A 25,726-nucleotide genomic window follows, 5' to 3' on the forward strand; every position below is an offset into this window, starting at 1 on the left:
CTCACATACCACAAAGTGATGGTCCTGGGAATAAATCTTTCTCCTCTGTCAGCCCAAGGAATGGCTTTACCTGGCCTGAAGCAGGTTGGTGGACCTGACCGGGGGTTTCTCCCACCAAACCTCCTGTCAAGTGCCCACTGCCATGGTCTTAGAAACACAGACTGGCACCACCCGGCAGGTAGAATCCTCCTCAATCACTCCTGGCACCTTCCCTGTGGCTGGGGTACATCACCGACAGGTGAAGGCTCTACAGTTGCTCGCCTTGTTTTGTAAGACCAGCGCCCCTCCCCCCCAGGTCTCCACCACACATCAACCAGCCAGCCCATCTTTAGAGACAGTTTAGTTCTCTTGAACCCCTCTAATCACCGTTTGTGTCCTGTGACTTCTTGGGGTCCTTGTATATGCTGAGAAGCCTCTCTTTAGGGGGAACAGTGGGGCTGCCCCTGAGGAAGGAAAGGGGCTCTGCTTCCATCCCACCTTATATCTCTGCCTAAATGGTGAGATGATCAGCTCCACCCCCGCCCTGCAGTGAAGGCTGAGGGGGAGCCCCAGGAGGTGGGAGGATTGGGAGGTCTCAAGGTGAGAGGCCCAGGGACTGCAGGTGAAAGTTGAGGAAAGAGAGAGGAAACAGTCTCCATAAAATTGCAGGGGTGAATGAAGCCACCCCTACCCCCCCAGGGCTGGTGCACAAATGACTCAGGTCTAAGATGGGTCTCCTGAGTGCTATTCATATCGCCTGTTTCTTTCCTTCTCTTCGCCTTTCGTATTTAAGAAAGTTCTATTTTTCACACATTGCTGTTTCAGGAACCAGGAGGTAGAGAATAGGGAGCAGGTCTGGGTTTGGGATGCTTTAAAGCAAGCCCAGGGCTAGACAGAAGGGGCAGCTGGGGCCAGAGATGGCCCAGGAGGGCCGTAAGGAGATGCTCATGGCTGAGGGACAGAGGGCGAATGGCCCTCCAGCCCCTGCTTCCTGCCGTCTCTGAGGGTAGTGTAGTAGTCTCTTTCCTGCTGTGTGGGGATAGAGGGGGCCGGGCCATGTCTCTGGTGCTTGACTAGCATCGCCCCTTCCCTATGTTCTGCTCCTTTCATGTCGTGTTGACACATTGGACCACTTGTGCAAACAGTCTGACTGCCAAGAGAAAAACAGCTCTGCTAGCACCTCCTGGAAACAGGAGAAGCATGTCCCCTCTGGAGACGTCCAGGACAGACTGGCTTGAGACTTAAGACACCAGCTCAGAGCTGCTCCCCCATGTCCCGGCTGAGTCACGCCAAGGCTGTGCTGGAGTGACATACACTCCCCACCTCCTGGATCTGTCACCAGGGGAAGAGGGAGCAGAGGGATGATGCCAGAACAGCCCCAAGGGACTCCCTGAGGACAGTGGGCACATTCTGGAAAATTCTGGGGAGGCCCACCTGTCGTGGAGGCAGAGCCGGGACAGGCTCTGAGGTGACTGTTAAGGCTGGGATTGGGACATTAGAAGGGGACCTTGGAGACCAAATTTTCTTCTTTCTTCTGCTCCTCTTTAGTAGGTTTGAGGAGAAAAGAGACCAGAGGGAAAGGTAGACAGTGAGAATCTTTGTAATCCTATTTCCTGCTGACAGGGTTGTGTGTATGTGTGTGTGAGAGAAAATCCTATCTAAGGTAGGGCAGGCAGTCGGGGTACCGAGAGAGGAAGCTCTTGTTCTCTAAGGAAAATTACTCCCAACCCTCTTTGGGATGTTTACCAGAGAAAGTCTGACTAACTGTTACTTCTTGCAGGAGATAAGAAAAACAAAATCGGGCTGGAGAGATAGTCGAGAGGGCAGGATGCTTGTGTTGCACGGGTTGACCCAAATTAGATTCCTGGCACCCCATATGGCCCTGCTGGTCCTGCCCAAAAGAAAAGAGAATCTTAGCAGTGTCACTGGCCAAAGCCTTGGCAGGGCTTATGTGTCTGCACACACACATATGTACACTCATTCCTCACACACATGTATGCACACACATATCTGCACACAATGTTTACCCACACATGCACTCACGTGAGTACATACACAGGCATACTTACACCTGCACACATGCATACCCACACATACACGCATATACACACTCGCATATGCGAACCCACACACCTGCACATACATGTACATAAACACTCATGCACACACATGCACTCACACATACATGCACACATGCTCATATGTGCACACTCAGACATGCACACACTCACACACTCGTGAACTCACACACAAACTGGGTCCCTCAACTCAGGACAAACTGAGTCACTTGTTCCTATTCCGGTTTGCAGCTTCTTGTTACTCCTCTCTGATACGTCTCTGCTCTCCTGGACTGCCTTTGACTACTGTAGGGAACAGTCTAGAAAGGAATCTGAGAGCTTGTGCAGGAGTCTGTGGCCTTGTACTACTCTAGGACAGAGACAGTCGGGCACTTGCCTAGCATTGAGCGTCATCCTGAGATCAGTCTTGGCACCTCTGGGTGAGGTCCTGGTAGCCTCCAGCATCAGACCACGACACTGGGTCTGAGCATCTCATAGGCCAGCCTCATTCACAAGAGACTCTAAGCATGCTGAGGACCACCAGGCATCTCTCACCCCACCCTTAAATCCTGCACATTGCTAATGCGGAAACTGAGGCCCCAGTAAGAGATTGGGCCGGCCCTCCAGAAGGAAGGAGTGGGAGCCAGAGATCAGGGCTTTAGTCCTGTCTCCACTGTGTGACATCAGACAAAACCCTTTGCCTCTGTTTCTAACTGGGTAGTATTGGAAAATAATCGGTCTCACACATTTTCCAGGAGGGAGTCATATGACCTTGAAGAGAAGGGGCCTTCTGAGGTCCTAGCCAGTTTAATTTAGTTTTTGTCATTGTTTGCTTTTTGAGTCACACCTGGTGATGCTCAGGGGTTCCTCCTGGCTCTGCATTCAGTAATTAATCCTGGGGGTACTCGGGGAACCATATGGGATGCTGGGGATTGAACCCGGGTTGGCTGCGTGCAAGGCAAATGCCCTACCTGTGGACTATAGCTCCAGTCCCTAGCCAGTTTATTCTCCTGAATCTAACTTTAATACCTTAGCATGTTTATAAACACTTTCCAAATATTTACTCTCATTTAACTTCCTCGATGTAGTAAGAAATCAGGATTTCTTTGGAGGAGGAGGAAAAAATATCAGAGGAGGCAAACTGAAGAAATTCCCCAGTCACAGAGTTTTAAAGTGATAAAACAGAGAGCTAAAATGGAGATAATTTTCACTCAAAGCTGTGTGGCTGTACTATAGTTTACCTTGCCTTGCCTCAAGGCAAAGTATTACATTCTTGTTCTGGACATGTTGGAAAAAGCAGCAAGTCACAATAAAAGAAATACAATGCACTATAAACCCAATACCCTGCCGTAACCACTACTAACATCTCTGAAATTCAGAGTCCCAGGCTGGGAGTCATGTGAGCACCTCAAGAGACAAAATCACTAAAGAACAAGAGTGGGGACTGATGTGGTGACAAAGTTAGGCCTGGAAGTTTCTGGAGCGCATTGACTCCAGAAACAAGCTGGGGAGAAGGGGGAAGATGAAGAGTGGAGAACAGGAGGAAGGCTTGTGAGGGTTTTTAAAATCCCAGGGACTGGTGACTTTTGAGCAAGCACTACACCCTCACAGGGTCCCCCAGCAACCTCCAGTGGTCCTGGGGACATCAGGTGGCCCTCATCAGTCTGTCTCTCCAGGGGGCAGACAAAAGCAGGGGTGGCTAGGAATGAAGCCTTACTCCAGAGGGAAGCATGGCCCTGTTCTGCCCCCCCACCCCACCCCCAATCCTCAGCACCCTCAGGCCACACACCTCTGGGCCACTTTTCCAGGCAGCACAGAGTCAGCCACCCTGTTCATCCTGTATCCAGGTGATACAGGTCTTGCTACTAATGATATTATGAACAAGCCCCCGTCATGGAGGGCAGTGGGTAATCCAGAGCCCTTTGGTTCTTCCTGCCTCATTACTCTTCAGCCAGTCTTTGGAAGACCTTCATCCCAGTTCCACAGAACGAGAAAGGTAAACTTGGAGAGACTAAGTGAATTAACTAAAATTAAACAGCAAAGGCTAAAAACATTAAAAGATTTTTTTCACAGTTGGAGAGATAACACAGTAGGTAGAATACTTGCCTTGCATGCAGCTGGCCGGTATTCAATCCCCAGCATCCCATATGGTCTCCCAAATACCACCAGGAGTGATTCCTGAGTGCAGAGCAAGGAGAAACTCCTGAGCATCATTGGATTATAACCACAACCCCCCAATTTTTTCAATGCCATCAAACTCTTGCCCTCACATATACAAGTCTACATCCCTCGTCCCCAAAACATCTGCCTGGGATTGGAGGTCTAACTCAGTGGATCTGAACACGTACTTTGCACATAGGATACCAGGGTTCAAGCCCCAGCACCACATCATCACCCCCAGGAATGGCCCTTGAACACAGCCAGGCCCTGAGTACCGCTAGGTGTGGGCTCCAAACAAAAAACAATAACAACAAATCCTACCATTCATTTTTGTTTTGTCATTTTTACCTTGTTTCTAAAAAGATTTAGCTAGGTCACAAGACCTATTGTGTGGTTAAAAAGAAGTTTAACACATCATAAAAATGTCACAAAAGGATGAAGAAGAGACTGTATGCAGGGTTCAAAGAAGGCAAACATACCCTCCCCACAGCTTCTTCTCCCCCCACCTCCCCAACCCCACACACCCGCAGGTCTGACTTCTACCCACTGCAAAGGGGAAGCAGTGGTGAAAGAACAGGAGCAAGAAGCAAAGATAAATGGATACCAAGGAAAAACAAAGTTGTCCTGCCCTGCAGGAAGGCTCTTCAGGCTCCTTCAGCGCCAGGGGCAGTCCATTTAGGAGAGGGAAGGAAGGAGCAGGAAGCTGTTGCCTTCTCACAGTGGGCTCTGCACCCTCCCAGCTCCACGCCCTGAATCCCACCACACCCCACCCCTGGGGCTGCCTCGCCTCACGCTCTGTTTCTGCCACTCAGCATTCGGGGCCTGGCTGGGAGGAAATAACCATTACTGTCACCTGCTCACCAGCGGGAGCCATTAGCTGGTGCTGGCAGAACACACAGCCTGTAATTTTTGGAGGAGTTACAATAATGGAGCTAATTTGGTGTTTCATCATCCTCATGCTCCAGGCAAGTGAGAAGGGAGGGAGGCCCAGAGCCCTGCAGTTCTGTTGGCAGGGGGCTCCTGCCTCCCAGACCCTTCTCTCCCCACCCTCTGCTTTCTCTCAGGAGGTATTTCTGAATGTCACTTGCAGATGACATCCTACCCAGCAGGACAAAGCTGAAGGGGCCTCGAGGCTCAAGCATTTCCCCATGCGGGTAAACTCAGGTTCACTCCTCACCCCATAAACCCCAGCTTCTGAGGAGGAGCTTGCCTGCACATTTTGCACCGATGCTGGGGGACCCTGTAGCTCAGGACTGTGGGACTTGCCTTGGTCGCTGGTCAGCAGCAGGGCTTAGCAGAGGGCAGGCCTCCTGGCTGTTCAGTTTTGTTTAGCGTAGTCTCTTCTGCTCCGTGTGAGCTGGAGCCTGCACTCAGAGCAGACCTAACACCCTATCTGTTAAAGGTGCTACCGGGGTGGGCCACTCAGAGTGCCAAGGTGAAAGCATCTTCCTAGCCTGTGGCTGTGGTTGTGACTGGTTCAAATCCTGACACCACATCTGGTCATTCAATGGCATGATCCTGAGCACATACCCAAGTATGACCTCTAAGCCAAGACGCAAGTATGGCCCCTGAGCACCACCAGACCTGGCCTACAAATAAAACCACAAATAAAACCCAGAACAAGCAAAGTCCTGATGGAGAGCTGGAGAGATAGTACAAGGATCAAGACATTGACCTTGCAGGTGGCCAACCCCAGTTCTATTCCCAGAATCCTGAGCACTTCCTGGAATGATCCCTGAGCACAGAGTCAGGAGTAAGCCTTGAGCACCACTGAATGTGACCTGAATTTCCCACCACTGGAGCAATAGCACAGTGGTAGGGCATTTGCCTTGCACGCAGCCAACATGGCTGACCCGAGTTCAATTCCTCCGCCCCTCTCAGAGAGCCCGGCAAGCTACCGAGAGTATCTCGCCCACACGGCAGAGCCTGGCAAGCTACCCGTGATGTATTCGATATGCCAGACACAGTAACAACAAAGTCTCCAATGGAGACGTTACTGGGCCCGCTCGAGCAAATCGATGAACAACGGGAGGACAGTGACAGTGAACCTCCCCAAAATATGTACTGCTGATGGAAAAGCCCAGGGCTGGAGAGAAGGAAGAAGTAGCTCACACACATTCGCGCACCTTCCTGTTGGCCCCAAAGCCAGAGGGAAGTCCAGGCTACAAGCCTTCGCTGTCGTCTCTCCCATCTCTGTTGTCATCCTCCTCCTCCTCCTCATGATCATCACCATTGTTGTCGCTCCCACTCCACAGAGCTGCCCCTTCCTTCCCCCTGACTAGCCTTGTGGGCATACCTGGCCTTTGCACAGGTGCGCAGTGGGTGCAGGGATGCTGAAGGCAGCGTTTTCAGATTGTGCTGTAGCCAGGGCGCTTGGTTCCTGATATCAGCAGGCAGCCTCCATGCACTTTCCTTGCGCTTTCAGGCCAGGGGTGCACCACTGGGGGTGTGGGGGTGAGGGGTGCTGCTCAGTGATGGGGAAGTGTCCGAACGGTTCAATGGCATTAGCAATCACACCACTGAAAAGCAGGGGCTCAGACCCTTGACTTCTTGGTTTTGGAGAAAGGGAGATGGAGGGTCTTTGGTCTGTGCATACACATGTCTAGGATAGGAGGTAACAGCTGCTGCGAAGTGGGAGGCAATGGACAGTTTCCTGTGCTGGGTTGCATGGCTCTGAGCCTCAAAGTGCCCCTACCACAGGCATGGACCCTGAGAGGCAGCTATAAATTTCTCAGAGACCCACAGGGGCTCACCCACATAAGGATCTAAGCTACAGAAAAGAGGGGATGAGTGCAACCCTGCAGGAGACAGCAGAAAATGCTACATCTGCCCAAACTGATGTGGGGGGGGGGGGCACAGGTGGCTTATGTGAAGCAGGGAGGAATAGGAGACAGTCTCCTTCTCCCCATCACCTCCACCACCCGGGACCTGCTGGGAGGACTAGGATTGGCAAAGTCTGCAATGAACCCCTGCTTGGTATGGGCCTGAGCCTTGCCAGCCCAATCGGGTGGCCAAGGCTACACCTGAAGTCTGCTTGGTCTGCCAGGCACAGGATCCCCACCACCCGATTTCTCAGGGAGCCACCAACTCAGGCTGGAGCGAGGATTTGCTCTTTGCAGGAAAGGAGAGGCCAGTTCTAGACCTTACCCAGGGTTTTTGGGGTTCTTGTCTCACTCGCAGAAAAGAATTTCAGGAGTAGACAAGCAGTGAAGTAAAACAGATTTTATTTGGAAGTTTAGAAGGAGGGCAGGGAGAGGGAGAGGGAGAGAGGGAAGGAGAGAGAGAGAGGGAGAGAGAATGAGAGAGAGAAAGAGAGGGAGGGAGGGAGAAAAAGAGGGAGAGAGAGCGAGAGGCAATCAGTACTAAAGGGAGAATGCTGTGGGCTTCCCCAAAAGAAGCCTTAAAATGGCCTTTAAGACTGGCCTTTGTTTGCATCTTCCTAAGGATGCCTTAGTCTGGAGTTTTCGGACAGAGGTGGGGGTTGTATCAAGAGATTGTATCAAAGGAACAGCTTTGAAGTTTCTGGTGAAACTCTTTCAAGTCCTTAGTTGTGTCATTTTCTCTGCTGAAGTTCATCATTTCTGTAGTGGTCCAGCCTCCGCAGGTCTGTTCCTGTTTCTTCCTGTTTTTTTTTCCTGGTTTCTGCTGAGGGTCTTATCAGGCTCTTGCAACTTTCGGGCCATTTTTTCCCAGGAAATTTTTGCCATCGCCTTGGGAGGAGGCCTCCCAATCTACCTACCTACATCAAAACCTTCCCCAAGAACACTTTCCTCTTGCAGTCCAGGAGCAGCAACCTGGAGTAGCTGAGGTGGAAACTGCAGTGGAAGACCAGGGTCTTTCTACTGCACTCCTGGCCAGGGTCTGTGCCCCAGTGATCCAGCTTCTTCCACTCCAACTCCTTAACTCAGCAGCATCAATTTGGTTTTTGTTTTTGTTTGTTTTTTGGCTTTTGGGGGTCACACCCGGCAATGCTCAGGAGTTACTCCTGGCTCTGCACTCAGGAATTACTCCTGGCGGTGCTTAGGGGACCATATGGGATGCCTGGGATCAAACCCAGGTTGGCTGCATGCAAGGCAAGCACATTCTTCACTGTGCTATCGCTCCAGCCCCTGTTTTGTTTTGTTTTGTTTTAAGGTTACATCCAGCTTGCTCAGAGCTTATTCCTGGCTCTGCACTCAGGAATTACTCCTGACAAGTTCCTGGGACCATATAGGATGCCAAATCAAACTTGGGTCAGTTGTGTCCAAGGCAAGTGCCCTACCCCACTATACTGTTGCTCTGGGTCCCATCAGCAGTTTTAATCCTTCATATAATAACAATGGCCAGGTGCTTCTGGTGAGGACTATTGGGCTTGAATGTCAGTACTAGCTGCCTTCAGGCCAGGAGACCTGTCCACGCGAATCTATATTGGAGGCCCTTTAGCAGAGCAGAAGGATGGAGGAATCTCAGAGATACCCTCTCCACTGCATCTCACTCTCAGAACACTAAGCAATTCTTTTGGCTTCTAAACCCAAGTGGAGTCTCAACATCCCTGATCCTCAACACACAAGGTGTGGGTGGGGGTGGAGAGGGGAGAACATGTCCAGTTCCAGTGGAGGCTGCTGAGATGGTGGACAAGAGCAAGGTTTCAGGGCCCACGAAACTGGATCAGGTTCCAGACTCCAGTGACCGCGGAGATCATAGACGAGTCACTTGGTCTATGCACAGCCATGTGGCAAGTCCTTCTCGTCAGACAGCTGCTTGAATGAAGTAAAGTGAATAGCTGTCAAGTACCCCACAAGGCCACTCCAACCAGCAGACCTTGTATCAGACAGCCCCCTTTCTCTCTTCACTGTGGCTCTGATCACCAAATAAGTAGGTTACACGAAATAGGCCTCAAAATTCAGGTCAGAATGGACATACCCAATTGGTTTTTTTAAATTCAATTAGGTAATGGTTCTTGGTTCCTAAGCCTCCCCTAGAGAGCTTGTTGGATCACGGATGGTTGGGCCCCACGCTCTGGAGGTGATGGAGGCAAGAATCTCTTTCTGGCGAGTGGTCAGTGGCCACATGTGGAGAGGAGTCTTTATAGGACGGCGCTAGCAGAACGGATACGCTGGTTCCTAAATGCTCTACTTTGAACAGGCCGCTTCTTGCTAACACTTAGCAGCTGGTAGCAGGGGTCAGTAGGTGATTGTGAGGCTTCTCCAGCTCCTCTGTGGCTTGATCCTTTAGAACTTAAGCATGAGGAGCCTGTGAGCGATCCTGGCTTTCCTGAATATCACTGCTGTGTGTGACTCTGGGCCTGTTCTTGAGGACACATGAGGCTGCAGCAACACTGGCTGCAGGGCAGCCTTGGGAGCCTCTCCTTGCAATGTTATTATGTGGTGAGGAAACAGAAGAAGCTCCTGGAAGATCAGCAATCACCCCCACATCCAGGCCCCCTCCAGAGATGCCAACTAGATTGTGGGTGCAGCCCAGGAATCAAATCCACAGCTCCCAAGTGAGCCCAGTGAGTGGGTCTTCATGAGGCTCTATCTCCAAGTGGTCTTGTGCATTGGGCCATGTGCAGACCTGAGGCTGCAGCTGAGTCCACCGACAAGGCCAATCTTTGTCACCATCTTCACAGGTGACCTCCACAAAGCCAAGTTCTTTTAACGCAACTAAGATTTGTTGCTTGTGTGCACAGTACCAGGATGCAGTGGTGAGGAAACAGGTGAGTGGATTAAGGTAAGATCATCTGGGTGTTGGGAGCCAGTGTTTTTAGTAGAAGTTGGGTGAGGAGGGGTGCTGGGCTCTTCCCAGCGGTTCTGGGGCAGTTCCTGATTCTGTCCCTAGAAGTTGCTCCCAGCAGTGCTCAGAGGACATGTGATGTTGGGAATCAAACCTGGGCCTTCCACTAGAAGAGCATCTCTAGCCTCTGAACTCCCTCCAGCCTCTCTGGGGGTGTGTCTGAAGCTAAGCATGACACAGAGCCCCTCACTCTTGCACCCCACTCGTGTGGCTTGTGCCCCTCATCTTGTCCTGAGTGAAACAGCCCTGGTTCCCTAACCTTTGGGAATGCAGAGTCGATCAGGCTTTGCAGGAGTTCATCTAGGCTGAAGGGACATCTAGAATGTTGGACCAAGAATGGGTTGGGGCAACATGTGGTGATCATGGGGGCGGGTGGGGGGAGAGCGCCACCAGAGATCTGGAGGGAGCTGAGAGCCAGCTGTGGGGCTGTGCAGGCAGGGAGTGCGAGGGGGCCGGCATCAAGGAAGCTGGAGGGCAGGGCCTGATCTAATGGTGGGGGTCTGTGTGCACGTTTAGGTTTTATCACTAGCATAGAAGAAATCTTTGGGGAATCTTATCCACCCACCTATGTATTCATACATTTATTTCCCCCTTATTTATAGTTATGTTTGTGTTGTCTCCCCCATCCCTTTGGAGAGTTTTGAAGGACAGTGTGCCAGGAATTAAAAGCTTCCAGCAGGCAGAGGAGGCCAGAGCGAGAGCAAGCAGGGAGGGCTTTCAGGAGGCGGTGAGAGAGGCATTTGTTCATGTAACTCAAGAGATGGAGAAATGGGGTCGAGGGTAGGCTTGAGATGGGACTGGAAGGAGCTGGTGATGAGTGAAATGCCCAGGAGGAAGACGAGAGGGTGTGATGTCTTCATTCCACCTCCAGCCGCTGGGTGGATGGAGAGTTGGGAAAACCAGAGTATGCAAACAGAAGGTTCTATTTCACTTAGAAACCTCTAGACTTCAGGGAGATGTCGACCTGGACAGCGTGGGTTGATGAGACTGGAGGCTGCAGAATAATAACAGCCACGGTAATAAAAGCCGTGAGCTGGAGCAGGCAAGTGCATGGCGAGGAGCCCTGGTGGGAGAGAGGAGATTCTGCAGCTGAGGAGGGGCAGCTGAGGGGAGGGAGGGACACAGGGAAGGGGTCCAGAGCATGGTGACCAGCTCTGTGAAGGCTGGACAAGGTCCTTGGTGGGTCTGAAGGAAGGAGGGGAAGCTGACAACGCCGCCAACAGAGCCATCAAGTCGCCAAGCCCTGGGAGACTGAGCCTGCCCACTTGGGATCCCAGGACACCCATCTGAGGGCCCTTCCTGGCTGCTCCCAGCACCTCCCCACCCCCCGCACACCTAGGACTGGGCATCTCCCCTGCCACGCAGAGCTTCTGCCTTCACGGCCCAGCGTGAGCAGGATCAGGCCTTCAGCCCTCAGCCGTGCCCACCAGCTCGGGGAACTGTCAGCTTCTTGGCGGCCACGCAGGACTTCTTGAGGTAGAGGCCCATGGAGATGGATTTTCATCATTAACTGCATTGACGTGACACGTAATGCCCCACTGTCACTAGCGACCATGTCAGTGGACAGAGCAAGCGAGAGCAGAGTGGGGTCTCCCCGGCCTGTCACTCACAGGCTCCACATGGCCCACCCCCACCTAGGCCAGACTTTGCCTCACCTCTTCTAGACAATACCCAAACTCGGACTTCCTCCAGTTCCTTCTGCCCCCTCCTGGCCCCTCTCCCTTTCCTCCCACCATGTCCAAAGTCCCATTGAAGAGCAGTCACCTCCCAGAGTGAGTCTGACTCACGGGCATTTGCCCCCAGGAAATGGTGTCTCTCAAGGGCAGGTGGGGAAAGCAAAGACTGAGAAAACGGTTCCAGACTCCTTGAGGATGCTCAGAGATGGACACAACCCAGGAGTCTCGCCACGGAACAACCCCTTTGTGAGATTCACCCCCACCTCCCTGTATCCCCACACCCTCCTCTCCTGCCATCCCTAGGGACTCTCCCAGCTCTCTGTCCGCACCACAGCTGCAGCTAATCTGCGGGAGACTCTGGGATGCTGCAGGTTGCTGGCCAGAGAGAGAACCCAGAGGACTCCCAAAGCAGCCAGCGAGGTGCCCTGATGGTGTCAGCCCCACCCTCTCCTGGAGCCCTGGCCAGAATGGAGCAGGGAACCACCCCCATCAGCACAGTGGGGTGCTCACAGCGGGAGCCCATCAGCACCCAGAGAAGGAGTGCCCACTGCTGAGGTTCCCCTTGGAGCCAGCATGGAGCAGTTCTGGGGGCGCAGGGTGGACCAGTGTCAGCCCCACTGTGCCTCTGCGCGCCCAGCTTGCCAGGGGTCACAGTGTGGGCAGTAGGGCTGTGCAATGGGATTAGGAGTGGGAGGGCAGTGACCTGTTCCAGGAGGTAATAGGACTGTCAGGTGTGGGGAGAGGCCACTGTGAGGTCAGGAGAGTGGGTGAATGAAGGCCAAGGGAGTGGGCTGCAGGGCCCTGGAGGCTCTGCTGGAGGGAGCTGGCATGCCCAGCCGGGCACAAACTCTGACCTCCCAATGCCCATGCCCCCTGACCCCAGAGCCTGAGTCGGGACAAGATTGTCCTCTTCCAGGACAAAGCAGAGGGACACAGACCTCCATAAAGGTCTTTGTCTTTGTGGAGGGAATAGTTAAAGGAGACAGTGAACAGGAGAGGGAGAGATTCACTAAGGGGAAAGGACCACGGGGTTGTGGGGTGGTGAGAGTCATGCCGGCTTAGGATTTTCGAGCATGTTAACTAAGATGTGAAATATTCCTGCACTAGCATGGGGAGGCTGGACTGTACCTGGATTGCAGTTTTCTCATATGTCACGCTCTCATCATCATCTCATTCCACAGTGGGGGAAGCAGGTTCCCCAGTGAAGGGACCGTGACAGGCACTAGCTCCTCAGAGCTCTCTTATGAACATCACTTAATCACTTAACTTCCCGTTAGTCGTCGATTTGCTCGAGCGGGCGCCAGTAACGTCTCCATTTGTCCCTGTCGCGTGCTAGTGTAGCCCAATGGCATCTGTTCGCTCCGGGAACATGAAGGGCCTCAAACCGATCGTTCATGATCTTGACGAAGAAGTCTGACCATCTGGTAGGTGGGCGGCCACGCGGTCTTTTGACATCCCGTGGAATCCAATCAGTAACAGCTCTAGTCCAACGGTCGTCTTTAAATCTCATTACGTGACCAGCCCATCTGATTTTCGACACCTTGGCAAATGAGACAGCGTCCCTGATCCTTGATCGTCGACGGATGTCAGAACTCCGGATTCGTTCTCTCATTTGAGTGAAACGTGATATTCCAAGCATAGCTCTTTCTATTCTTCTTTGGGAGACCTGAATAGCGTTCTCATCTTGTTTGCGTAGGGCCCAGGTCTCTGAGGCATATGTTAATGCAGGAAGAACAGTGGAATCAAATTATGAACATCAATCCTAAGTATTTCCATCTTCTCTCTTATTTATTCACGGGACAGGGGGAGTCACACTTGGTGGTGCTGGGGTCGCTCACTCGTGACAGTGCTTGGAGGACCACGCAGTGCTGGGGATTGAATCTGGGCATCCTGCATGCAAAGCCTGTGTTCAGCCAGCGACCCTTGGCTCAGTCTGGGGAGTTGGTGAAAGCCAGAGCTGAGGAAGTGAAGTGAGATGGAGAGGAGGGGGGGGGATTCAGAGTGTTTGAGACTTGTGTGAGTTTCCAAGTTAGAGGCTGCCATCAGGCAGGGTGGAGGAGAGGCTAACTTTATCTCCTCCCCCTACCCTATGCAGTCACACAGTCGCTTCCAGGACTAGACACCTTTCGAGAGCACTGGCCTTGCCTCCCCACATGTGTGGGCCCACTCCTCTTGATTGGCAGGGTCCCCTTCTTCCAGGCTCAAGGGCCCCTCTCTCCCCTATATTCTCAGCTTCATCCCTGCATCCCTGCCCTGCCGTGCTCTGGTGTGTCGCTTACCTTTTCCTCCCTCTCTGAGCCCCCTCCAGCCCCGTCCCTGAACACTGAGTATTTCACTGGAGAATGAACCATAGGAGATGCGTGATATGGAGGGTGTCTGGAGGAAAGAGGACACTGGCCCAAATGGAAGATAGAGGTGAAAGCACATGGCCAGCAGTGGTGACCCCCAAGACGGCCGGAGTCAGTCAAGGCGGGCAGGCCCGTCCTTCCCCATTGTCCCCCTTGGACGCCCCATCTCCCCCAGTGCTCTGCGCTGCCCCCACCCACACTCTGCGTCTCTCGCCCCTGGCCCTTCGTCCCTCTCTCTTTAAGGGAAGCCCTGCCCTCACCCTCTGGCTCTGCCCGAGTGCCCCTGTCCCTCTCCTGGAGCTCATGTGGCCAGATGGAATCTGACAGCCCTTTCTGGAAGAATGCCCCAAATCCCTGGCACAGTTTCTTTTTTATTTATTTATTTATTTTTCAATTTTTAATTTTTATTAGTGAAACACCATGAGGTCCAGTTGTAGACTTACAAATTTTTGTGCTTGGGTTTCAATTATACAATGATCAAATACCCATCCCTCCACCAGTGCCCATTTTCCACCACCACGGGTCCCAGTATCCCTCCCACCCCCCATTCCCCCCATCAAACAAAAGGGCCTTCCCTTTTGTTCTCTCTCTCCTTTTGGGTGTTGTAGTTTGCAAAAGAGGCATTGAGTGGCAATCATGTTTGGTCTACAGTCTACTTTTAGCATGCTTCTCCCACCCTGGGAGGATCCTCCCAACACCCTTTATTTGGTGCTCCCTTCTCTATCTGAGCCACCTTTTCCCCTAGTGGCACATTTTCTTTTAAAAAAAAATCATTTAACGTGGGAAAAAAAGTGGCAACTCTTGATACAATTCTAGGATTAAAACATGATATAACTAAGTTGGGCCGGAGCAATAATACAGCGGGGAGGGCATTTGCCTTGCATGCGACTGACCCAGATTCGATTCCTTTGCCCCTCTTGGAGAGCCAGGCAAGCTACCAAGAGTATTCCACCTGCACAGCAAAGCCTGGCAAGCTACCCGTGATCTATTTGATATGCCAAAAATAGTAACAACAAGTCTCACAATTTGTTGTGAGAGGTTACTGGTGCCTGCTCGAGCAAATCAATGAACAACGGGAGGACAGTGCTACAGTGCTACAGATATAACTAAGTTGCAATATTAATATCAAGAGAAAATAAATTTACATGAACAGTTATATCAGATTGCAAAATTGGTGGGTCCTTATTAAGCTTTTATAATTTTTTATAAGTTAGTTCACAATATTTGATTATATTTAATATTCAAACACAAATCCCACCACTATCACACCTTCACACCACCAAATTTGAAAAGTTTCCATCTCAAGCCCCAAGCCCTGTCCCAAAACACAACTGAAAGAATACATTTTGTATTGTCTGTTATGAAGAACTGCTGAGCATTCTTCCAAAATGGTGTTCATATAGGAAACAGTGTGGAGATAGTTCTATTTTGGCAGGAGCCATTAAGACATTCTATAGGATATCACTAACATGTTGTTAAATTTTGGGTGATGTGAGCTTTGGTATATATGTCTGAAAATATGTATATATGACATATATGTATTTATCTCTATGATTTGTTGCCTACTGTCTGAACCCCATCAAATATGATGTGGTAATTATGGAGAATGGATAGGGAGTGTCTTATGATGTGTTGTGAGGCTGCTTTTGCAGCCATGCAGTCCAGGAATATGTTTACTCATATGTGAGGCTTGACTCGAGCTTGTGTGGAGTGGCCTGGAGTGTAGCAGCAGTTGGGTCATGGAGGTTGGCTGCCAGGGCTAGGTCCCTTGGGGCGGGAAAGGCTTTCACCCTCACCCTTCTCAGGCGCCCTGAGTGAAAACAGCCTAGTGCAGAGTCCAGTAGCATGGCTATGGGGTGCTCATTTTATGCTTCCTTCTGGGAGAAGCAGCCGTGTGATCTAGAGGGTGGCCAATGACTAGATCATCTGGCACCAGCAGGAGGAGGTTTATGGGAGTGACCCCTGGGTCACCAGAGACTGGGGGAAACAGGCAGAGGATCTCTGCTCCCGGGTCCCATTGAGCCCAGAGTCCAAGGTCACAAAATTCTGCATTACCTGGGTTCTGTGGGACTTCACTCTTGCATGAGACTTGGCCCAAGCATGTGTGTAGCTGCCTGGAACGTAGCAGTGGTTGGGTTGTGGAGGTCGGCTGCCTGGGCTGGGTCCCTTGGGGTGGGGAGGGCTCTCACCTGCCCTGCTCAGGGGTACCCCAAGTGAAAACAGCCTGGTATGGAGTCCGGTAGCATGGCTATGGGGGCCTCATTTTATGCTCCCCTTACTAAGCTTTGTTGCTTCAGGAGGTCAACAAGGTGGCAGACGTGGGTGGTGGGTGGGACTACTGGGGCTTCTGGAAGTATGGGGGTTGGGGGAGACATAGCCCACTGACTCCAGATAAATAATCCCAGAGATTTTAGCCTGGGCACCAGTGCCTGAAATTTTCTGGAAACTGGTATCTCCCTGGAAGAATACGTATCTCTGCCTCTACTCTCCCGTGTCTTGCCCTCACCTGTCTTAGATTATCTGGAATCTGGTATCTCCCTGGCAGAATACGTATCTCTCCCTCTACTCTCCCGTGTCTTGCCCACACCCGTCTCAGAGCTGACCAGCATGTGGACCCTTGTGCTCACTTCTGTTTAGCCTGCTGCAGGCCTGTGAACTCTAGAACACCCCTAAACACAGCCCTGTGGGTTCCCCTACAGCTGGGGCCACACACTTTTTCTTCCTCTCATCTTGGTGCCCATCCCGAGTAACCTCTGTTCTCAGTCCCATGTTCCAGAGTAAAAGACCAAAACTCGGGGCAGTTCCAGGTTTCCCGTGAATGTCAGTGCTGGACCCAAAGTCACCTAAGCCCAGGTCTGTCTTCTGCCAGTAGCTCCTGATCCTTTCAACCTACCAGCACTGCCATGTCGAGTAGCCCAGATCCCAGCCCTGCCCTCAGAGGGGTCTTAATCGAGTGAGAGCTCAGCTTGCCATGTAATGCATCCGGCCAATGTAAAGGTAGGTTGGAGTACAAGGGCAGATCTCAGGGCTGCCACCCAGGCCCTGGCCCCTGTTTTCCGTCTCATGTGCCCACACCCCGAGGCCTACCCCTCAGACCCTGGATGTGCCCTGGATGTTCCAATTGATCTCCATCTCACCTCTCTCTCAGACTCCCTGTACCATGGCACTTAACAGCCCTTCCCCAGAGCATTAGACATGCTTAGGTCCCTGTGGCTTTCCTGAAAAGTGTAGTGGATGCATCTCTGCTGCTGCTGCTGCGAGAGATTCAGACGAGCCACTTAACAACAAAGGGACTGAAATGTTCTTTGACAGAGACCAGGGTGTGGTGCTTACCGAGCCCTCCTGACCCTGGAGATGGACGCGGGCATGGATCACCACCTGCTCGGGAAGAGCAGCAGGGAATGCTGGGCTGAGGGGTTGAGAGCCTTTGGGTTTCTGGAAGTAGCCTGTGGACTCTGGTTATACCCTGCAGCTATCTCGACTGGTTTGGGTGATGGCAGATCCTCTGACTGCAACCCAAAGGGACGGTGGGTATGTTGGGGGTCTTTATATGACAGTGCCAGGAGCGACCCTGGAGTCCTGGTGGGTACCTGAGGTGTTGGGAAGGCAGCCCAGGGTCTTGTTCATGCTTGATGTATGTTCTCGAATCTGAATCCTTGGGTTTCCGTTAGTTGGTTTGTTTTCGTTTTTTGTATGCTTTTTTGGTTTGCTTTTTGCTTGATACTCACAGGCTACACCTAACTCAAAACTTGAGGATGGAGCAGTACGAGGGATGGGCCCTGGACCTCCAGGCCCTGAACTGCCTTCCTGACCCGGAATTCTCTGGGCTTTCTGCTTGTTGTTTAGGGTGATTATGGTTGAAGGCCGAGGGTGGTTTATGCTCAGTGATCCCCAGAGGCTAGTCCTGACTAGCTCAGAAATCTCTGCTAGCAGTGCTGGGGGAGGGAACCCTATTTGGTGCTGGGGATTAAACCTGGGTCAGCCATGTGCCAGGCAAGTACCAGGCAAGCCCCTCTCCTGTCTCTCAGGCCCCCAAGCCTCAGTTTCCATGGCGGGGCCACCTTAAAGGCAGACCAGGTAGACCCTGCGCTAACACTTCAGCTCAGAGGCGGAAGTGCTGAGCCAAGGCCATTCATTGGTGACAGAAGCCCAGAGCTGAGGTCTCCTGCCTTGTGGCTCACGCTCTTTCTGTGCAGTCCGTGGGAGGAATTTCTCCCTGTGTCTTGGACTCTGAGCCCCCCCCCCCCTCCATGAGACATTTTCTAAGGAGCCGTGAGAGCAGCTCTGTGCAGGCACTGAGGGAATCATCCACCAGCCCCAGGGCAATACAGCAGAGGGAGCAGTGGCAATGGTGTGTGTGTGGAGGTGCATGTAGGGACAGATTCTCCGGGACCCCCAGCTTGACTCCCCCTTCCCAACCACTGGCCAAGCAAGACTCACCTGCTGCTCTCTAGCTGTGGGACCCCCCCCATGGCCCTGGGTCAGGAGTCAGGAGGGAGGGGCTGGGGGCCCCTGGGGGCTCCTTATTACCCAGATGCCCGAGGCAGCCACCTCTGAGAGCCTGTGCAGATGAGAGCAATAAGGCAGCCCCTGCTCACCCAGGTTTTATTAAAGCCAAAGCCTCAAGCATATTTAATGAGGGCAGGGGTGGAAGCACCCAGGGCTGAGCCCTCCTGAGGAAAAGCACAAGGCGAGGGGAGAACTGGCCAGAGGGTTGCAAACTGCAGGAGAGGCTGCCTGTTTGCTTAGCTCCCTTCTCTCTCTTTACTCAAAATTAACCTATTTGTTTTCCTTTATCAAATAAGCCAGTTCTCTGCTGTCTGTGCATGCAAGGTAATGCTATTCCCTGGAAACAGTGAGCCCAGAGCAGCCAATTTGCCAACAAGCCCTGTGTAGGCCAGTCACATGAGCAGCTGGTCCCAGCCAGGACTCTCACCAGCTTGTGGACGGAGGTTCCTGAGCTTGGTCCCTTTGCCTGCCCAGGATCACTCATGGGAGTGGGGTTCAGTATTGGGTTTGGGGAAAGGAATTCTGCCTTTCCCCAACCCAATACTGCCTTCCCCCAACCCAACTCACACTGCCAACTCAGCACTGCCCCCTCCCGTGCCCCCAGCTGCCACCCTGCTATTGGAAAGGGCACCCCTGCAAGGATGAAGGGGGCTCTTGCTGGATTTGCTCGCTCCCTGAAGAAACCATTCTTGTTTTGTTTGGGGGCCACACCCAGCGGTATTCAGGGCTTACTCCTTGCTATGTGCCCAGGGATCACGCCTTGTGGGTATCAGGAGAACATATGGGATGCCAGGGATTGAACCCAGTTCGGCTGCATACAAGGCAAAGGCCCTACCTGCTGCACTATCACTCCAGTCCTGGAAAACCATTCCTGAGAGACTTCATAGAGCACCAGGAAATCCTGGTTACCCTGAAATATACCCCTGACCCAGATCCATCTCCTCAGCCCCAAACGAGACTGCCCCCCTCCCCAAGCTCCCTGCTGCACTGGAGTGTGGAGCAGTAGGCAGGGAGGAGGACAGCAAGTGGGGCTTTTTGCTCCTCCTTCTCAGAAGGACTGTGGACTCTTCCAGATTGTTCCTCAGGGTGATATTTTGTCCAGAGATCTGAGAAGAGCATGCTGTGGGGGTTCTTCTGTCCATCCTGTCCATGGGGATGTGTGTGGTCCCTTTCATGTGGCACCCCAGATGCACCAGCAAGTGAAGGGCAAAGCTTTGGCCCTTGGGTCTCCATTCACCCACCAGGGTGGACCACCACAGTGCTCAGATGGGATTCAGTGTCACCTGTGAGTGGCTCAAGGGCTACAGCTTGGACCAGAAGTGCGTGTGGCACTGGCCTATAGGGTGCCTCGGATTGGACAGGCATTTGGGAAGCAAAGTTAATCCCAATCCCATGGAACAAAGACATGGAGAGACAGTGGGTGAGGCGGTGAGGCAGGGACCGGCCCAGGAGGGTCCCTAGTAAGAGCTTATAAGGGCCTTGAACCCAAAAGCCAAATGAGGGGAGCCAGAGAGGGTTTTGGGGCAGCAGCCTTAAGTAGTGAAAGCCCAGCACCACCAGTTTCCTACTGCAGGTGAATCCTCAGGAGAGGCATCTCATGGAGACTCACGAGCCTGGCAGAGGTGGACACGATGACCACCATCCCTGCCACATGAGAAGCTGGTCATGCACCCACCAAACCATATCTTGGAGCTGTTTCCCGTCTTCTCGCTCTTGGGGACTTGAAAGACAAGAGCCAAGGGGGCTGGGTGGGGATCCCGATACCCTTCTGACTGGCCAGACCCCAGGGGATTGTGTACGTGGAGGAGTGGCATCTCCTTGTCAGAGCCTGGTGCCGCCAGCAACCTCTGTGGAGACAAGTAGATGAAAAAGAGAGTGGGTTGCAGTCTGAAGTCAGAGCGGTCAGGGTCACTCAGACCCAGGGACAGCTGGAAGAGTGAACACTGTCCAGCTGTGTCTCCAGCCCATTGTGCATGCCTGGGCAAGGCTCTGCTACCTGCCTTCCTCTGTGCAGGGAAGGAGACAGCAGTCCTCCCAACAGACCCGAGCGCCCAGTGGAAACGGAGCTTGATGGGGTTGGTCTCTAATCCTTGGCTCTGCAGCGACGGGGTGGGGCTTTCTCCACAGTGCGTCCAGCTCTGTCGGCCTTCAGAGGCGCTGGAGAGATTCTTCCTGAGCTCCCCTGGGATTGATCGGAGTTGGGGGCAGTTAAAAGAGTTTCCAAGAGGAGGGAAACATGAGTGTTCGCGCCACCTGGGGGAGAGTGCCGGAACTACACACTCCGGGAGTCCTTAGTGTTTGGGCTATTCTTCTATACAGTCTCCAGTCCCAGGTGGTTCACTGTGGGAAGAGACATAATCCCTGGGGTTCCCTCGTGAAAGTCCCCTGGCTTTCTCAGACACCACCTTCTCCAGGATACTGACAAAACCCCAGCAGCAATGAAAGCCTCCTGTTTCCCGGCCTTGTCTTACCCTTTTTCCCTGAGTTACTATCTAGCTTTGTTTATCCACCTTCTTCACTGTGCTTTTGCTCCGGAAATGTATACCCTCCGTGGGAGCAGGGCCTTTCATTTTATTCTATCTACTCTAGCATTCGGAGTAATGCTGAGTGCACAATTTGTGTTGAAGGAATGATCACTATTTGCTGAATGGATGAATGAACACGGAAATGAATGGGCAGATGATGGTCCCCCATAAAATCCAAGCCTCAAACCTCCACCTTCCACACTCCAGATCAAGGTCCCCTAAGAATGAAACCTCTGTCCCAGGGCCCACCCCTCCCTTCTCCGGTAAGGAGCAGGAAGCAGAGGCTCCCCGGTCAGGTACATGTCTTCTTGGGGATTCTCCTGTTCTTTGTCTCTCAGAAACTTGCCGGAATAGGCTTTTATGGCTCTGATGGTTCCAGAGACATGAGAAGCCACAGTGCCCACATCATGTGGGGTGCATGGTTGCAGCATGATCCCTTTAAAGAGGAAGGACCAAGTGGAGTGGCCAGTGTCCTTGGCCTGCAGCATGTCACTGGCAGGGTCCTCATTCCTCATCTTTCCACTGCAGACTGGAACTTCTAAAGCCCAGGGATTGACAAAGAATGTCTGAGTCAATGACAGGGAGCTAGTGCTGGGTCAGGGTGTGTATTGCACAGGACTCTGGCATCCAGGTCAGGCAGGATGGAAGGTCAAAAGGACAAGTGGGCAGAAGGTGTCAGCGGGGAGCTAGAGGTCTGAGGCAGCGAGGAGTCAGTGACTGGCAGTCAGACTGAAAGACACAAGATCAATCAAAGAGTAATGTTGCCGTCATTGCCTTTTATACCCAGCAGGACCACGATTCTGTCTCAGAGACCTCACACACTTCCTCCCTGTCCCACTGCCCAGTGGACCCCCAGAGTCTGCACGGGGATGCTGCCCCTCATCTTCCCTCCCCTCTGCCTTTTTGCAGGAGAGCGTTGATTTGGGAGAGATCATGTTTTCCCTCTGCTACCTTCCCACAGCCGGCAGGCTCACACTCACAGTGATCAAGTGTCGGAACCTCAAGGCGATGGACATCACAGGCTATTCAGGTATGTCCATCCTTGGTGCCTTCCCTGCACAGGCATCTGGAGTGGGGGATGCATCCAGAGAGAAGGGGAGGCATCCAGGCTATGGAGAACAGAAAGCCCGGCACTAGAGGTCCATGTTTTGCCTTTGAATTCTAGCTGGGCATCTAGCAGTCCTCCCAACAGCCCCGAGAACCAAGGGTGCTTTGATGCTCCAGTTTCCTAATCTGAAGGAAAGCTTTCATCAGTAGCTTTCAGGATAAACAAGTTTGTTTCAAACATGTGGATGCTTGAGCTGTGCCAGAGACATAATAAGCACTCAGTCCCCATTAGCTATCACAATCATTCTTTCTTGTGGAGGGAGAGTGGAAAAAGTCAACATAGAAAAGGAAAACAGTTAAGCATCCTTTTTCCCCTAGTTTATCAGAGGCCCAAGGACCTGCAAAGGTTGGATTTGAGGGTGTAAATGTCTGTAGCCCATGCAACCCCATGGCAGTCCTGCAGACAGTTAGAGAACCAAAGTTACTGAAGAGGCAAGCATGTTGGTCTTTGAGTCTTCCTACAGGGTTTAGCACCAAGAGAGGTAGAGCAGGAGAAACAAGTCCTATCCTAGTAGCCAGAGGGTTGCTTTGTGTGGCCACTGCAGACTTGTCAGAATTCTGCACGTCTTTGTCTGAGAAGGTAGTGGAGTCTGGAAATAACTGAGGAGGAACCCAGGCCCTAAGGTCTTCCTGTCAGCCCAAATTAGCCTGGCGAGTGAAATGGGGGTGAAACTTCTTCCCCCGGAGCAGCCCAGCCAGAGCTGTGCTCAGAATCTGCTTTTCCCTGGAACCTCAACTCCTGCCTCAGGTGCCTTTGAGTGAGGATGGAAGTAGCTGGAAGACTTTTTTCCCCTTTTACTCATTCATCATTAATTTCCTACAAACCCTCTTCATAGAAAGACAGTTGCCACACAGGGGTGACCACCCGGGGTGGGGGGAGAGGGAAGATATCTGCTGCAATAGGAAAGAAGCAGTAATGGGCATGGGGAAAAAAAGGTTTCAGGGAAAGATATTTGGGCAACACCAATATTATGTGTGTTTGTTATTTTGGCCCCGGCCCCACCCAAGCCTCTGCCCCCAGCCTTCAGCCCCATCTCTCTGGCACTCAGGCTCCAGCAGCAAAGTTTCCCCTAAACTCTCAACTTCCACAGACACAACACATTCAACTGGGACGTGATGAGCTTAAAGGGCTTCGTTCAACCTGGGCAAAGCTCTTCAGCTAGTCAGCTTCTTCCCCAAATAATGACAACGTGGATTTAATTTTAATATAAAAATAAGTGTGTGCTAGGGGCACAAATTCAATGAGGACTCTCGAGGCTGCCAAGGGAAATGGGATTTTACTGCCCTAGTCCCTGCACTATCTCCTCCAGTATAATTAAACGATGTGCTGGAGAGAGCTTATGGAAGGCTTGGGGGTAAGCCTCAAGGCGGCTGCACAGGAGAGGTTTAGGGGGGAGAGAGTTTCCTCCTACTCATTTCCAACCCCAGCTGACCCTCTTTCCTGGGTTGGAATCCAAAATTAATCTCAGCTTGATTCTGAAAATGTGGGGTCCTCTTATCAGGAGTTTCTGTGTTTTGTTTTGTTAATTTTTGGCTTTTGTTTTTGGGCCATGCCTGGCAGTGCTCAGATGTTACTTCTGGCTCTGCATTTAGGAATCACTCTTGGTAGTGCTCAGGGGACCATATTGGATGCTGAGTATCAAACTCTGGTGGGCTACAAACAAGGCAAGTGTCCTACCTGCTATACTATCTCTCAGGCTCATTTTGTTAATTTTTTTTTAACCAGTGTAAGCAGGTGTCTGCAATAATACATGAAACAAAAGAAGCATTATTTAATAAATACATTTTGAGAACTGGAGAAATGAATGAATGATGACTGGACGTATTGCACTATGTTAAATTAAAATTAATTAAAGGCCCTCCCGTTGATCATCGATTTGCTCGAGTGGGCCCACTAACATCTCCATTGGAGACTTTGTTGTTACTGTGTTCGACATATCGAATACGTCACGGGGAGCTTGCCAGGCTCTGCCGTGCGGGCGAAATACTCTCGGTAGCTTGCCGGGCTCTCCAAGAGGGGTGGAGGAATCGAACTCAGGCCGGCCATGTTGGCTGCATGCAAGGCAAACGCCCTACCGCTGTGCTATTGCTCCAGCCCCATGACAGCATATATACCAAAGGCCTCCCAAACTACATTTGGGCATTATTGTTGTTTTTTTGAAGTGGGGGTGGAGGATAAACACCTTCAGTTGTTCTCATAACTGATTCCTGGCTCTGTGCTCAGGGATCACTCCTAGAAATACTCAGGGGACCATTCACAGTGCCTGGGATGGAACCAGAGCTGGTCATGTATTAAGGCAAGCATTGAAGCCCCAGAACTATCCGGTTCAAACTAGATCTGGTTCTGAGGCTGAGGCTGGGGTTGAGGTTGCCTTCAGTCCAGGCTGCTTTGATGCAGAACTAATTCAGGTAATGGAAGGAGTTTGAAAGTTGTCAATTCTTGGTTCACATGACATGGACCTCTATAACCATGAATCTTCCTATTCTTGAGCAAGTCAGGAACCAACCCACTCTCTACACATGTCTACTAGAACCAGGACAATGAAAAGAAAAGCGAATGGCAGTAGAAGGCTCAGTGAGCCACCAAGGTGGGGGATATGTTCTGCCACACCTGCTCTCTTCTACTCTGAGTCAAACTGGCTTTGGGGTCCCACAGACCTGAGCTCAAATCTTAGGCAAGACTTACAATCTTTACTAAACCTCCATTTCCCCTCTAAAGAAGAGATTGGAAATTGGAAGAGGGGGAAATATTTTTTTAATTTTTGATTTTATTTTTGTTTTGCTTTGATTTTTGTTTTTGAATCACAGTGAGACACATTACAAAGTTGTTGAGAATCAGGTTTTTGTTATCTAATGTCCCAACATCCATGCCTTCACCAGTGTATGTTTCTCACCAGCAATGTTCCCAGTTTGAAGGACAAATGTGAAGTTTAAACAACATGGTGCAGTGAATCCTTTTGCACAGGGTTGGCACATGTTAAACCTGAATCTTGGAGGTGCTCAGACCTCTGAGGCTGCTCATCAGCCCTAGGCTGCTGCTTAGACCATCAAGGGTTCTGAGGGTGGAGCAGACATCAGGGCTTTCTGCAGCTTTCCTACTGCAAACCACAGACTTTTGCCCCAGAGTCCCCTCAGAATCCATCTGCTTACCCCTGTTGAACATTGATAAAGTGGCTGGTTCAGACCAGGGAAAGGTGTCCATTGAATCTGATGAACTGGATGTGCTTCATGAGGGTGAGTAGACTTAGGGAAAGAAACTAAAAATCTCTAAGTCAGATCAAGTCATTCCCATGAGGGAATCAGACTCAACATGGTGGTTTAACACACATGATCTGCTCTGCCCGTTCCCCCACAAATCCAAGTCCTCTGTGGTTAAGACCCACATTGTCACATTGGCTTATTCATGTCTTCTGTACATGCCTACCAAACGCCTTTTAGATTGGGGTGTTCTGGCCAGAGTTCCCAGTTCACTCTAGCCTCTCCATGGCCTGGTGGGTACCCACGTGGTGGGAGACAGTGCCCTGGAATCTTTGCCCCTCCTGATGGCCACTTCTAGGCTGCTATTACCTATGTGCCACCTGCCCCGGAGTTGG

The 25,726-nt window shown here is 51.7% G+C and overlaps 1 protein-coding gene across 2 annotated transcripts in view; it reads left to right on the forward strand.

Moving 5' to 3' along the window:
- Positions 1–25,726, forward strand: part of SYT6 (synaptotagmin 6) — a 59,538-nt gene that overhangs the window by 25,357 nt on the left and 8,455 nt on the right. For both annotated transcript variants that reach the window (XR_008795659.1, XM_056139081.1), the window contains exon 4: positions 21,936–22,056. Coding sequence is in view for 1 of the 2 variants with exons in the window: in XM_056139081.1 (XP_055995056.1) it covers positions 21,936–22,056 (121 nt within the window). In the remaining variant the exon portion in view is untranslated. The remainder of the gene's footprint in view (positions 1–21,935; positions 22,057–25,726) is intronic.

This window comes from Sorex fumeus, unplaced genomic scaffold, assembly GCF_029834395.1.
Source record: "Sorex fumeus unplaced genomic scaffold, SorFum_2.1 ptg000131l, whole genome shotgun sequence".
Lineage (NCBI taxonomy): Eukaryota > Metazoa > Chordata > Mammalia > Eulipotyphla > Soricidae > Sorex > Sorex fumeus.